Source organism: Sceloporus occidentalis, unplaced genomic scaffold (assembly GCF_023333645.1).
Source record: "Sceloporus occidentalis isolate IW3139 unplaced genomic scaffold, rSceOcc1.0.p SCAF_12, whole genome shotgun sequence".
Lineage (NCBI taxonomy): Eukaryota > Metazoa > Chordata > Lepidosauria > Squamata > Phrynosomatidae > Sceloporus > Sceloporus occidentalis.
The window spans coordinates 2328246-2342922 of record NW_028316992.1 but is presented as its reverse complement, the minus strand read 5'-3'; the positions used below and the strand labels follow the sequence as shown (position 1 = coordinate 2342922).

The window sequence follows — 14677 nt, the reverse complement described above, 5'->3', positions numbered from 1 at the left end:
AAGGAGTTTGTTAGTATTTAATTAAATTTAGTTGGTGTTAAGAACCACAATTACCTCTTTGCCTTTCTGTATATTTAATGAAATGATTTATCTTTAGTGAGGTTTGTGGTTGCATGCCTTCAAGTCATTTCTGATTTATGGTGACCCTAAGGGGATCCTATCATGGGGTTTTCTGGGTTTGAGAGTCTGTAACTTGCCCAAGGTCACCCAGTGGGTTTCCATGGCTAAGTGGGAAATCAAACCCTGGTCTGCAGAGTTGTAGTCCAGCGCTCAAACCACGGCACCATGCTGGCTCTTTAATGAGGTTTACTGTTTTTTTTTTTTAATTTATTTTCCATTTAAAAAGTCAGTCAAATGCTAGTCTCTTACTAATAAGCAAGGAAGATATTGAGATTAAATGAAAAGTGTGAGTCAGGAATTGTTTCTTAAAGTATCAGCTGTGTGGAATATTATGTGCTCCGTGCTCAAATTTAAACTTTTGTTTACCAGGACTAGGTAGTTGGAAACGTTCCATATACTTGATAATAATTTCAACCTGTTGGGTCTATGGATCCTAATGAAGAGTTGTTGTTGTTGTTGTTGTTGTTAGATAGCTACAGTGTGTATCTTTTGTGAAAATACAAGGTGGGATTAACTAACATCTAGATATTTCTAAATCCTCTGCTTTGAAGACAAGAATACAGGGGAAGTATTACAGAAGTATTACATCTCAGATGTCACAAGTTGCGGGTCCCCCCTTCCTTCATCATCCATCATGCATGAACCCCATGATAGGGTCACTTTAGGGTTGCTGTATTTCAGAAATGACTTGAAGGCACACAACACACAGTGGCACATAACTCCCTCATTCTCTTTGTTTCAGAGCATGAGAAAGCTGGGCTTCCTTCCCTCTACTCCTCCTTCCAGTGGAAAACAGGAGACAGAGAGACCCTTAAATAGTTGCCAGTGTTTCGGGGACAAACTCCCTGTTCCTAGTGAGAGAGTCATCTGGTTGAAGTCAACTTAAGTGAAAGGGGTGGTAGTTGGAAGAATTTTAGAATGGAGGAGATCTACTTAGAGGTGAGGGAATGCCCAATTAACCAGGGCCTTTAATTATCTCCTGAACCTGCATTTGATTAAGTAGCAACCCTATGTTTCCCCCCTGTACATCAGATGACATGTCAGAAGAATGGGCCATCATAAAAAAAATGGAATACAATTGCAATATGAGAAGATACATATAAGGTGGAGATCAGATATATGAGGGCGGCTTAACATAATACAATGGGTCCTTTCCTTACACGGGGAATCCGTGTATGCTCATGCCCCATTGACAAACAATGGGGCGTGTACTCATGGTGCGGGGCAGCTATTTCTTTAATTGTTGCATGGCTTCAGCGTAAGCTCGAAGCCACGTATAGTAAGCCTGTATATGGCGCAGGTGCATTGTATACACACCATAGTGACTATTTAGTGCATTTAAAACTTTTGAATTATTTGACCTTGACAGTCTTGTATCCTATGTAATAGTGGTACTTCACATGGGCTTGTTTAATCTTAATAATCAATGTATTTTGGAAGGCTTTGGTAAAAGCAGGGAAAAATATTTATCTGTGTTTGTTTCCAGTGTAGACCCTTATTCCTCCCACATCAGTCTTTCTTCCTGTTTCTTTGTTATTCTTCTACTTGCCAAACATTTTGTATCTCTTCTCTCTGTTTTTCCCCAGTGTGTGTGTGTGCATGTTAAGATTTTAATATATAGCAAAATGACAAAAACACCATCCCTTTTATTTCTTTGTTGTATAGGCTTCCATTTTTGCAATATGAAATTTTAAAATAGCTCTGCAGGTAGGATGCAGGGCGGGTAGAACTTCATTTTCTCCCTAGGAAATGAATTTCTCCTTTAATACCACGACTAATATTAATGTCAAGTGAAATGTCTGATTCATTAGCTAGCATTAGCAATTTTCTAGCCTAGTTATATTGTCATTTAAGTGGAAATTGTTCTAGAATGATTTTCTTTTTTAAAAGATAAGTTCAATTCACTAAATATGCTCAAGTAAAATTTGGGAGAAAGAAAAAAAATCTGTAGAAATAATATTTATTAATATTAATAAATAATATTAAACACATTACTATTTCATCTTGCCTACTGGCACCTTATACACACTGTGAGCTCATGATAGCCTATAAAATAATAATTTGAACGCCTTATCAGTTTTTGCAGGGATCTGGAAAAAAGTAATTTAATTGGCTAATTCAAGTGCTTCATCTGAACTGTTAATATCTGACTTCACTTTTTAATACCAGCTTTTTGATAGAGTAGTTGCAGTTGCTGAATTGTTCAGTCACACAGTTCTGCTAATGTTTAAAACAAGAGGGGCAAAAATCACACATGCCCCAAATCACTACTGTCCTTTTCTGAGGGGAAAGGAAAACAGGTCAGTTGTCTCTCCTTGAAGCTGCCAAGGATGTACCCACATCACACCATCATAACATTATGATTCCACTTTAACTGTCATGACTGCACCCAGAAGAATCTGATGTTTTGCAATCAAGATGGTCAGATGTCTTAACTGCAAAGGAGGATAGGGCACCGCAAAATGTAGGACACTCAAGAATAATGTAGGTCATTACAAAATAATAGGTAAAAGATAAATATAAATTCATGCTTCTTAGCCATGCTCAAAATGGAATACATTTTGAAATTTTTCCTGGACAGAAGGTTGAAATGTAAGACATGTCCTGGAATAGGAGGACATCTGGTCACCCATTTGCAATTTGTTGGATCATTAGAGCTGTCTGGCTGAGCATTCTAAGTACATCACAAAATGCCAAATCCCAGGATTCCATAGGATGGACATGGAAGTTAAAGTAGTATCGAAGTGCTATCACTATGTAGTGTGAATGAGAATCCTGTAATGTCTTCCCATTCCCTTCCACTGTTCTGTGTCTACTGAGTCTTCATTAGGGCTATTTAGAGAGAATTCCTCCTTTTAGGCCTTTTTTAAAAAAAGAATTTTTTTACTCCCACAATTTGCATTTCCTTAACTCAGGGGTCGGCAACCTCCGGCCCGCGGGCCGGATGCGGCCCGCGGAGGCCGTTGGAGTGGCCCCCGACTGCTGCTGCTGCCGCCGCCGCCACCACCGGCGGCGGTCGTGGCTTTTTGCAGCTCTGGACGCCGCCATTTTTTTTGTCCAAAATGGCGGCGAAGTCTCGCGCGACCTTCTCTGAGGTCGCGTGAGACTTCGCCGCCATTTTGGGCGAAAAAAATGGCGGCACCCAGAGGTGAAGTCTCGCGCGACCACGGAACAGGTCACGCAAGACTTCAGCCTCCAGGAGGCCCGCTGCAGCCGCCGGAGCCCTCGAATAGGGCTCAGACGGCGGCAGCGGGCCTCTGGGAGGCCGGGGCTGTCGCTGGCGCCGGCGGGAGGGCTGCCAGAACCAAGGAGCCTCGCTGTAGCGAGGTCTCCTTGGCCCTGGCTGGCTCTCTCCGCCGGCAGGAGGGCTGCCAGAGCCAAGGAGCCCCTCTGCAGCGAGGTCTCCTTGGCCCTGGCCGGCTCTCTCCAGGCAGGGAAGGAAGGGGCGGGGGGGGAGGAGGAGGAAGAGGAGGAGGAGGGAGGAAAGAAAGAGGAAGAGGAGGGAGGAGGAGGAGGAAGGGGAGGAAGAGGAGGGAGGAGGAGGAAGGAAAGAAGTAGGAGGAAGAGAAGCAGGGAGGAAGAAGAGGAGGAGGGAGAAAGAAGAAGAGGAGGGAGAAAGGAGGAAGAAAGGGGAGGGAGGTAGGAAGGAGGAGGAGTGCATTTCTGTGTATTTTCAGTTCATTTAATGCTAAAAGGTCTGTTGTAACAATGATAGTGGTGGTCGTGGTGATGGTGATGATGATGAGTGAGCTTGAGAGCCATGCAACTACTGTTTCTGAAGCTGAGAAAGTGTCACCTTCCAAAGTGTGTTTTGTGTGCTTTTAATGCTAACAAGTCTCCCTTGCTTTGACAATGATAGTGTGGTGATGGTGATGATGATGAGTGAGCTTGAGAGCCATGCAACTACTGTTTCTGAAGCTGAGAAAGTGTCACCTTCCAAAGTGTGTTTTGGGTGCTTTTAATGCTAACAAGTCTCCCTTGCTTTGACAATGATAGTGTGATGATGGTGATGATGATGAGTGAGTTTGAGAGGCAGGCAACTACTGTTTCTGAAGCCGAGAGAGTGTCACCTTCCAAAGTGTGAAATGCACAAATGTGCTGTTGTGTGTGTTTTGGAATGCAGGTTGGGGGTGTTTGTCCAGAAAGGGACCGAGGAGGAGAGGGCGGGCACACGCCTCCTCCTCCTTGCGGGGCTTCGGTGGAGGCTCCGCCCCTGGAGGGTGGCTCCACCCCTGGAGGGTGGAAGCTCCGCCCCCAGCATGCAGCCCCGCCCCCGGAGGGTGGAAGCTCCACCCTTCGGCTTCGGCTCCCCGACTTATCTGAGGGACAGCAACCCGGCCCCCGGCTCCAAAAGGTTGCCTACCCCTGCCTTAACTGATGATGTTCCCTCTCATGTGGTCAGTGTGGTTTTAGTGGCATTTTTGCAAGCATGCAAGATACAGATTTGAAATAGAGCCCAAGGTCTAATCTCCCATGGAGAATTAAATGCAGTGTGTCACCAATTTAACTGTCATGACTCAATGCTATGGAATTTTGGGATTTGTAGTTTTGTGGGATATTTAGCCTTCCCTGTCAGAGAGTTCTAGTGCCACAACATACTACAAGTTCCAGGATTCCATAGCATTGAGCCATGGCAGTTAAAATGGTGTCAAACTGCATTTTTTCTGCAGCCCAGTTTAGAACCAAGATACTCCAGGGGACATATAGCTATGATGCTGCAGCTTCTCTCTATCTCATGATGAAGCTCTGATAGCTAAAGTGATGTCAAACTGCTTTAATTGTACAGTGTAGCTACACATTGAGAATGAGTAACAGAGTGAAGGTTGTGAAATAGTGTTGATTTTAACCCTGTTCCACCTGATCCTAAGCCCAGTCTGTTTGTAGCAGCTGTGTTGTGTGAAAGACTGTTAGGCTAGTGATCTTCCCTTTTCTCTGAGTAGCACAAGATGAGGGAAGAAGCTTGCACCTCTTTTGTGTAACAGTAAACTACAGGTTTACGTCTCATACAAATATACTCCATACAACATTAGCTCTGTACAGTAAAGATCTTCTATCTGACGTCTTAGAGCAACTGTTTGAAATCTTTAAATCTGTTTGTTTCTTTTAAGATCCTGCTTACAGCTTATTACAGACTGTCCGCCAGTTATTCAGGAGGAGTTGGATCTCATTCGTGCTCTGAGTTATCTTGAAGAATTTGGTGTGAAAATCTTGCCATTACAAGGTATGGTGTGCTAACTGTATGATATGCATGATATATTTTAGTAGCTTTTAAAAATGTCTTTGTTTGAGATCGCCTCAAGCTGGACAGCTTTCTTTATTGAAAGTCATTTGTTTCCTTTTGTAATTCCATAATTGTATTTTAGACCTGCATATTTTAACATTGCAGTTAGCTTGTAAATATGTCTGGTGTTACTATTGTTCTTAATAAACATGTTTGGAAAATTCTGATTTAAATTGATTATACATTTTGGGTAAATAGTCAAACCACTAACTTTTCAGTAGTCCATTTTTAGTTCTCTTCAGCCTACATCAAAGAAAGTGACTTAATTCTGGCTTGGAGAATCTGTTATGAATAGTCAATTGTAGCAAAATGGGATCCAAGACAGGCATGAAGTCTGCCCTCATTTCAGCTCATGTAAAAGTTAGGCTAGGATACAAATGTTTGAAGGTGAGTGAAAAGTTATTAAGTCCTGGTGTTCATCCTTGGCTTTGTGAGTCACAGTTTGTGAAGCCAGGAAAGATAATCCAAGACTGGCACAAAAAGAAAAAAAAAGTACCTGACCTTTCTGCAATGTAGAGAAGTATGAAACTGAGAGCTGAAGGTCTTTGGAGATGGCATAATTATATATCGGTAGTTACAGCAAAAGAGGTGAGAGGTTTCATGAAAACATATATGTGCACCCTCACACATACACAACTTTATCTTGCTCTTATGGTCTTGGAAGCAACTGTGATTCTCTTCCTATTGCTGCCATGTAGTGACTAAATAGAAATAACAATAATAAAAGCTTCCTTCCCAGTAACCACTAGAGAAAGAGTGAGAAAGGGTACATCTTGCTCTGCCCACACTCTGCCCTGGCTTCAAGATGGTGCCATATGGTTACCCTGAACCTAAATGGAGCAGGAACCAGTGTTTCCTGAATTCACTAGAATCTTCTAGACATGAGACTTTCAAGGAAAGTGGCTCCCAGCAGCAGCAGGAAATATAAATTTTGTCTTGTGATTCACGGAGCAAACATTTTGCCCCTTGTTTTTGTTCCTACCAATCACTGAAACTTCTCCTGACCACAGAACATATGAACAAGGTTTGAGTGTTTCCACTGACAGGCTTAAATACCTGAAAAGCACCAGATACCATCTGATCTTGGAAGCTAAGCAAGATCAGCCCTGGTTAGCACTTGGATGGGAGGCCACTAACAAACTCCAGCTGCTGTAGACACTGCTATTTCAGAGGAAGGAACAGGCAAAAAATGCCTCTGAATATTCCTTGCTTAAGAAAACCCAATGAAATTCATGGGGTTGCCATAAGTCAACAACTTGGAGACACGCACACATACTTGCACAGAGACAGGAAAATTTAAACAACTCCCCCCTCTGCATTTCCAAATGCTGCAAATAAAGTAGCATTTGGCATGTTCAGAAGCAATTTGCATTGTCATTTAAAGAAGAAGAAGAAAGCAAAAAGTCCTGTTGGCCTTACACTCCTGAAATCACGCTGTCACCCAGGGAGAAAAAAGCATTGACATGGAAATGCATCCTATCAGAGAAAAGAACTGTGTGAAGAGCATTGCTGAGTGTTACTCTGTCAGGAAGTGTAGGCACCATATGGATGATATCTGCAGTGCTATTTTTCAGCGTATTACTGTAAGTTTTCAGCAAATGCTTATCTTTTTTATCCTGACAACACCCATGTGAAGCAGGTCTCCTCGTGAAGTGCCCTTGTGAACTAGTCTCAATTTTGTTTCTAGGGAGCAAACAGATGGACCTCTTCCTCCCACTTTTCCCCAAAATCTCAAAAGGCAAGATTAACTTGAAATAGTGAACATAAACCCAAGAAGCCCTCTTGTCACTCTTGTTTTTGTAGTAACAATTATGTTTTGTTTCATAAGATGGTTCTATTACTGTTTGAAGGTGCTCCCAGAATTTGGGCTTGTGTTAACTTAATTTTATTGATCCTTTTTATTCCCATGGTTTAGTGCCCAATAAAACTCTATTTTTATTTTTAAAATCATAATGGCCTTATGAATGGCACTTAAAAAAAACTAAGTGCAATCTTGCATTTAGTTCTTATGACCTTCTTGTCTGCACTCTTAATGGATTTGTGCAGCTAGCAACTGGATGAATAATACACATTTTTTAAAAAAAAATGCAGTTATGAGTTTTTCAAGACTTCAGAGCTTTTAAAGACTACGTTCTAAGCATAGCTGAACAACTTCAAGAATACAGATGTCAAGAGCAACATTCCAGTTCTATAGGCTAAGTATTGTGTGCCTATTGGTTTTTAAGGAATTTCTTCTGATACTAAAAGTTAAATTCTCAACCTTTTCTTCTGTCAATTTGTTTTAGCGGTTTAATTCTGCTTTCAGATGTCTGAAATATACTTAAAACATGATTTTTTTTCTTATGAGTTAAATGCATTTATTTGTTCTATGTTGAGTTGGTATTACTCACCCATCCTCAGTAAAAGAATCCATAAAGCCAAATTCTTTTGCTCTTCAGAACAGAAGTAGCCTAACTGAATTAATGTAACTTTCGTGAGTATTGATATATCAAGTTCCCATTAATTCAATGGGTCTACTCTAGTTGGAAGTAGCAATTGGATTTGGTCTCAAGTGTTTGCAAATGCAGCTTGTGTGTGCACCTGTACTTACCTCAATCAAAAATGCATTGTCTTTAGTGACTTTATTCCTTAGTGTAATGCGTTTTCTCACCAGTTCGTCTGTGCTCTGATCGACTCAGCCTTATCAAGGAATGCCTCTTGCAGCTGCCAACAAACTACAAGCAATCTGCCAAGCTCTTGGGACTTGCAAATTTGCTGAAGGTTGCAGGTAAAATAAAATTGTGATTAAAGATACCCATGTTTTATATTAAGTGTTTCACTTTGGGTTTCATTCAAGGACTTATTCAAAGATTCTAAGTTGTCTTTAGAGAAACTTGACATACCATTATATATTGCACCATTACCACTTTCTGTTTAACATAAAATGCAAATAGATTTTATTTGGATTTCATACAGAGTCTTTCTGTCATCACCAAAACGTACACTTACTGCTTGATGCCACTTGTTAGCATTAAGCGTCAATAAATCTCTTTTATGGCAAATAAGAAATAACAGGTATCATTTTGGGCAAATGGAATCCTGTTTGAATCATCATCTTAAAATAAGATTTATGTGTAATTCTTCCTTGAAACCATTCTGCTGTGTTAATCACAGCTTGGAAGTAAGAGGTTAAAAGTAATGATGTTGCTCATAACATGTTACTTTTGTGTCCTTGGAGTTTGTTTCTGGTAGCCAAACAACCCATGAATTCTGGAAGGCTTTTTACAGAAGATATGTGTACAGTTGGGGATTTGATTGTGAAAAAAGGAAGATTTGGCAGGGGAAGATTACAGCATCAACAATGGAGATAGAAGGGCTGCAAAGAATTTAAAAGTAAAGCAAAATCATGCTTTGGATAACATGGAAATTATGCACTAAATTAATCATGAACAACAAGCATTGTCAACAAATTCTCAAAGTAACAACAGATGGTTAATGTTTCATCTGTTACTAGTAATGTTTCTAAGCTCTGTTAGTAGTGAGATGGTTTGAAGCTGGATCAAATTCAGTACTGTGTTTTATTTTATTTTTCTAACTGTCAACTGCTTGGTCAAACTTGACTTTTTGGAAATATGGGTATGTGCCTCTTGTACGTTACTTTACTTTTACATAGTAACCAGTATGAACTTTAAAGTGGCATTGTTATGAATTAATAGTGTCCTTACTGTGCCATCATACAAGGCCTTCCTCCTAGTGCTCCCACCAAATGAAGTTAGTATGGTGACTCCTAAAAGAGAGGACTTTGTCAGTGATGGTGCCCTGTTTGTGGAATGCCTTCAGGCTCTCCTATTGTCTATATGTTGCCCTTTTCTGCATGAAGCGAAGATAATTTTATTCTCAGTATTTTTTAGGAGTTCTTTGTAGTACTTTTAGATTTTTGTACTTTTCCCTTTTGTTTTTGTCGTTTTCTCGTGGTTTTGTTATATGCTGTTTTTATCCCCATTTTCTTATTTTGTATTTGATATTTTTAATTTACTTGCCCCTAGGATAACTGCTCTGACATTTGGAATAAAACTCAAAGTAAAGTCTCCACCTCACTGACCTGGAAGGCACTAGCTACCATTGCAAGGATATGGTTATAGCTGTCTACATGCGCTGAGCATACCTTGACAGATATCCCACCACTGAGATAGATCCCATGGAGACAAAATAATCCTAACATATTTTAGACACATTTAAATGTAATGCTGGGCAAAGTGAAATTGCATAGAAATTTATTGTACATGGAAATTATGCAGATTTCCATACACAGTAAAAATACATACATAAGAATAAAACTGTGTTAAAAACAGAGTCAGTGTGGTGTAGTGCTTTGAGCATTGGACTGTGACTCTCAAGACCAGGGTTTGAATTCCAGCTCAGCCATGTAAACCCACTGGGTGACTCTGGGCAAATCACATGCTCTCGGCCTCAGAGGATGGAAGTGGCAAAACCCCTCTGAAGGAACTTGCCAAGGAAACCCTATGATAGGTTCACCTTAGAGTTACCATAAATTGGAAACGAGATGAAGGCACACACACTCACACAGCAGTAAAAAGACCCAGCATGGTGTGGTAGTTTGAACATTAATATATAACTGTGGAAATCAGGGTTTTAATTCTTGTTCAGCAATGGAAAACCATTGGGTGATGTACACCATGCAGAGCACTCTGGTTACAAGGCAGCCTGGCCATGTAAGTAATAATAAAATGTAGGTCCCAGCCCTTAGTAGCTTGTGAGTAAAGGTATTCTATACCATGACAAGTAAACAATTCTGAGTTACAGCCACATGGATTATAACCACTTGGATTACAGCCACTTGAACAGCAAAAACATGAGATAGCTTGGTACAGTTGGAAATGAAAGAATATTGTGAATGCTTCGGCAAGTATATGGATAAAAATTAGCCTGTAGCCTTATATTTGGAGATGAAAAGCTTAGCTCTGTATGTACCTGTAACCAGATTTATAGGTTTGATATTTTGTGAGAAAGCTTTGCATCTTACGACACGAGCTTTTTATTATATGCTAGTAAATTCATTGCAGTTTTGCAGTTTTGTTGAATAACTTGATGCAAATGTCAACCCAATATGCAGCTGCTGTAAAAAAAGGCAGATTTTTGTGTTGAACATAATTAGGAAAGGAATGGAAAATAAAACAGCCAATTTCTTGCTGCCCTTATACAAATATGTTCCTGTATCACTCTTGAAATATTGTCTCCTGTTCCAGTCACTTCACCTTAAAAACAATATTATATAGCTGGGAAAGGTACAGGAAAGGTCAACCAAAATTACCAGGGAACTGTTTGTCATTTTTAGCTTGGGGGGGGGGGGGGAGGATGAGTAGGGGTTAAATGATAAAGTGTTCTACAATTATGCAAAGTATAGTGAATGTGAATAATGAGTTTTTCACCCGCTCTCATAATACTGGAGCAAGTGTGGGCAAATGTGGTAGGTTCCAGCTCCCTTTTGCAACTCCCTTTTGCAACTCTCCAATCACCCCGACAATAAAATAACAATAACAAATGAGCCAATCTAGCAACAGTGCAGTTGCTTTCCAAAATGTGATGGCAAGTCATGGGTATAATATAGTGTTCTCCTGCTGCTTCTGCTGTCAAACAAAGGACGAAGGAATACAAGCAGTATGCCCACTGTGTTGTTCACCACCTCAGAGACAGTAAAGGTGGATATGTTGACAGCCAAAGGCCTGCACTGCTCCCTATGTCCTACCCTGAGACCCATCTGGTTTCTGAATACTTCTGGGTGTTCATAGCAGACACTGTCGGAAGAACAAGGGTGACTAGGAACATTGTCTGCCTTGTAATGTAAGTGTAGCATAAGGGGGTGTGTGTCCGGAACAGATCCCCTGTGTAAGGGAAGGGCGGACTGTATAAGCACAAACAAATATGCCTGCTGGAATTTTTTAAGTTCTTTGGCATTGTTTTCCTTTGCTGTATATAACAAAGCTACTCCTTTGTTATATGCCCCTAGGTTTTATTCTCTGATTATCCATGGGTCATATGAAATTCCATAATTTTGGCCCCAAAACCTACCCTTTGACCTATACATGAGGTTGACTAATAGTCGAGTATATACGATACTTGTACTGGAATTGGATACCCCAGGATGTGTATTCCTTATCCGAAATGCTTGGGACTAGAAATGTTCAGTATTTCTCTCTGTGTGTGTGTGTGTGTGTGTAATTTTGGAATACCTTTATTTACATATACTGTATATACCAAGACATAATGAAGCTTGAGAGAGACTGAGAGTCTGTGAAATGGCAGGAGGCATGGATTCCCACCATTTCATGGATGCTCACTTCATTCTCTAGCCTCACAAATACTGTACAGGTGTATAGTACGCTACTTGTGTGGTAGCTCAAAATGTTTTGGATTTCAAGTACTTTGGATTTCAAGGGCATATTCACCTGACACAAGATGTAGTGAAAGTTACCAATATGAATGGATTTAAAGGGTTCAACAAAATTATGGAATATAAGGGACATGAGGCTCTATGTTGTCTGAAGGATGAGGGGCAATATATCAGTTGCACAAAAACACTAGTGGGAGGATGCTCATGTACTACTTGTGGATCTTCTATACACATTTGATTTGTAACTACGTAAACAGAAATGCTAGATTAGATAGGACTTTTCTTATGTAGACCTGAATAAATCATTTTCAGAGAGCAAGTATGTATATACCTCTGATAAGACTTCCTGCAAGTACTTTTGTTGGTTACTCCTCGTGACCTCCTCAAAATTGCCCCCAAAAGGAAACAAGTAGCTGTAGCATTGGTTGATTAAAAAAAAAACCTCCTTCTGTGTCTTACTTTTTCAAGTACTTCAGTAGAAATAAAACTTCCATTGAAGTCTCCACTTCCAATAAAATAAGGATGTTGTGCAAGCCTATGTTTTAAGAGTCATCTCAAGCATGCTCGGCATATTGGAAGAACTGAAACAGTTTTTATTTATTTGTTTGGAGTCCTTTTTAATTTTTTGTTATCATGCCATAAATAATGGTTTTATCGCTGATTGGTCTAATCACAGTGAATTTGCCTTCAAACTTAACATTTCTGTTGAATCAATGGTACTGTTGGCTTCCTTATATAAATAGGAACAACTACATTTCTTAATTTTAAAGTTGTGCTCAGCAGTGAATTAACCTGTTCACTTGCAATCCTCAGATCTGTTTCTTACCCAAATTCATCTTCACAGACTAGACATCTCACTGAGAAACAGCTATAAACACTTTTATAATATCTCCTTATCTGACTGCTTGACATATCTTTCTACCCCACACAGAAGATACATGAAGTTATAATAAAATGTTTATTCCAGCATTCAGCAAGTTTTAGGCAACTATAAGAAGTCTATATTGTTTTCCCCCCCTCTTCCTTGAATTATATAGTGCACCCTTCCCATCCATGGGGGGGGGGGGGGGGGAGGCAGAACTGCACCCCAAACTGCACGTGAGAAAAAACTTACATGTTCAAACCGCATTATAATTAATGGGTGCCAATGTACATGCATCTCTGTGTTTGTTGTTGCTGTGTGTCTTCAAGTGATTTCTGACTTACGGTGACCCTAATGTGAACCTATCACAGGGCTTTCTTGGTAAGATTCTTCAGAGGGGGTTTGCGATTGCCATCCTCTAAGGCTGAGATAGTGGGACTTGACCTAGTCACCCAGTATACTTATTGCCGTTAACAATAATGAGGCAGGGCAGTCCATGGACACGGAAGTTCACAAAGCGCTAGCCTGCCGATATAGCTGGCCCACTGTACTATGCAGTATAAGGTTTACCCATAAAACTAAAGTATGGAACAGCTTGTGGAAAGTTAGGTGTTTCTTAAAGTCTGTTTTCAGTGGGTTGTTTGGAATTATTTTTGAATTATACTGTGTGTCTATCCAGAAGGTAATAATAGATTCTGTTTTTTTTCTGTTCGATAAAAGTGATTATAAATATAACTTATTAAAATTCAGTGGAAAACATTTGAAAACAGCAGAGATGCAAACATCTTCCCCTCTTCTCTGCTTCGCAGTTAGAACTACTGCAGAGCAAGGTTGGACAACTTTTAGAGGGTTTCCTCTAAAAAAAATTCTGACTTTGAATATTTGCATACATATAATGAGATCTTGGAGATGAGACCCAAGTCTAAATGTGAAATTCATTTCTGTTCCATATACACTTTATACACATATTGTTGTTGTGTGTCTTCATGTCGTTTCCCATTTATGGCAACCTTAAGGGAAATGGGATTTTCTGGGGCTGGGATTGTGTGACTCGCTCAAGATCACACACTGGGTTTCCATGGCTGAGCAGGGAACTGAACCCTGATCTCCAGAGTTGTAGTCCAACATTCAAACAACTACACCATGCTGGTTCCCTTATACACATAGCTTGAAGGTAATTTTATGCATAATATCTTAAATAATTTTGTACATGAAACAAAGTTTGTGTACACTGAAACATAAGAAAGCAAAGGTGTCATTATCTCAGCCACCCATGTGGACAATTATGGATTTTGGAATATTTTGGATTTTGGAATTCCAGATAAGGGAATACTCAACATGTAATAAAATGTGGTATGTTGTGAAGAAGCAAAAGAAACAGGAGATACAACAAAGCAAATCACAGTAGCCGGAGAATAAGTCAAACCACCATTTATTTCCCTGATGGCCAGGACAGAAGGGGCCAACTGGGTTTTCCAAAGGAAAGAGCCTAATAATCATAATCTTCTACCAGTCAGTATCTTGAATTTTTCCTGAAATAAGGCTTGGAAATAGGCTGGGGACCAATACAATTTACATGACACTTCAGTCCTAATACTTCATGAAGCCAATACTGAGTTCATAAAACCAACATTGAGTACTGTTTAACTCCAGTTGAAGTTTGGAGTGTTTGTCCAAGCCCCATGCTCTCCCTGATCAAGGAAAATATGGGGCAGACAAATCTGAGATATAGCATTTCAGTGGCACTTTGTTGTTGTATGCCTTCAAGTCTTTTCTGATTTATGATGACTCTAAGGTGAACCTGTCATGGGGCTTTCTTGGCAAGATTTGCTCACAGGAGGTTTGCAGTTGCCTTCCCCTAAGACTGAGAGCATGTGACTTGCCTAAGATCCCCAGTGGGTTTCATGGCCAAGTGGGGAATCAAACCTAGTCTCTAGAGCTGTAGTCTATCACTCAAACTGCTATACCACCTTGACTCTCTCAGTGGTGCTTTACCACTGCCATTGCCTTCCCCTGAAGCTGA

At 40.2% G+C, this 14677-nt stretch overlaps 1 protein-coding gene across 1 annotated transcript in view; it reads left to right on the top strand.

Moving 5' to 3' along the window:
• Window positions 1-14677, top strand: part of NBAS (NBAS subunit of NRZ tethering complex) — a 217437-nt gene that overhangs the window by 100526 nt on the left and 102234 nt on the right. The window contains exons 31-32 of the mRNA XM_089478023.1: window positions 5229-5341; window positions 8055-8168. Of these exons, the coding sequence (XP_089334149.1) occupies window positions 5229-5341; window positions 8055-8168 (227 nt within the window). The remainder of the gene's footprint in view (window positions 1-5228; window positions 5342-8054; window positions 8169-14677) is intronic.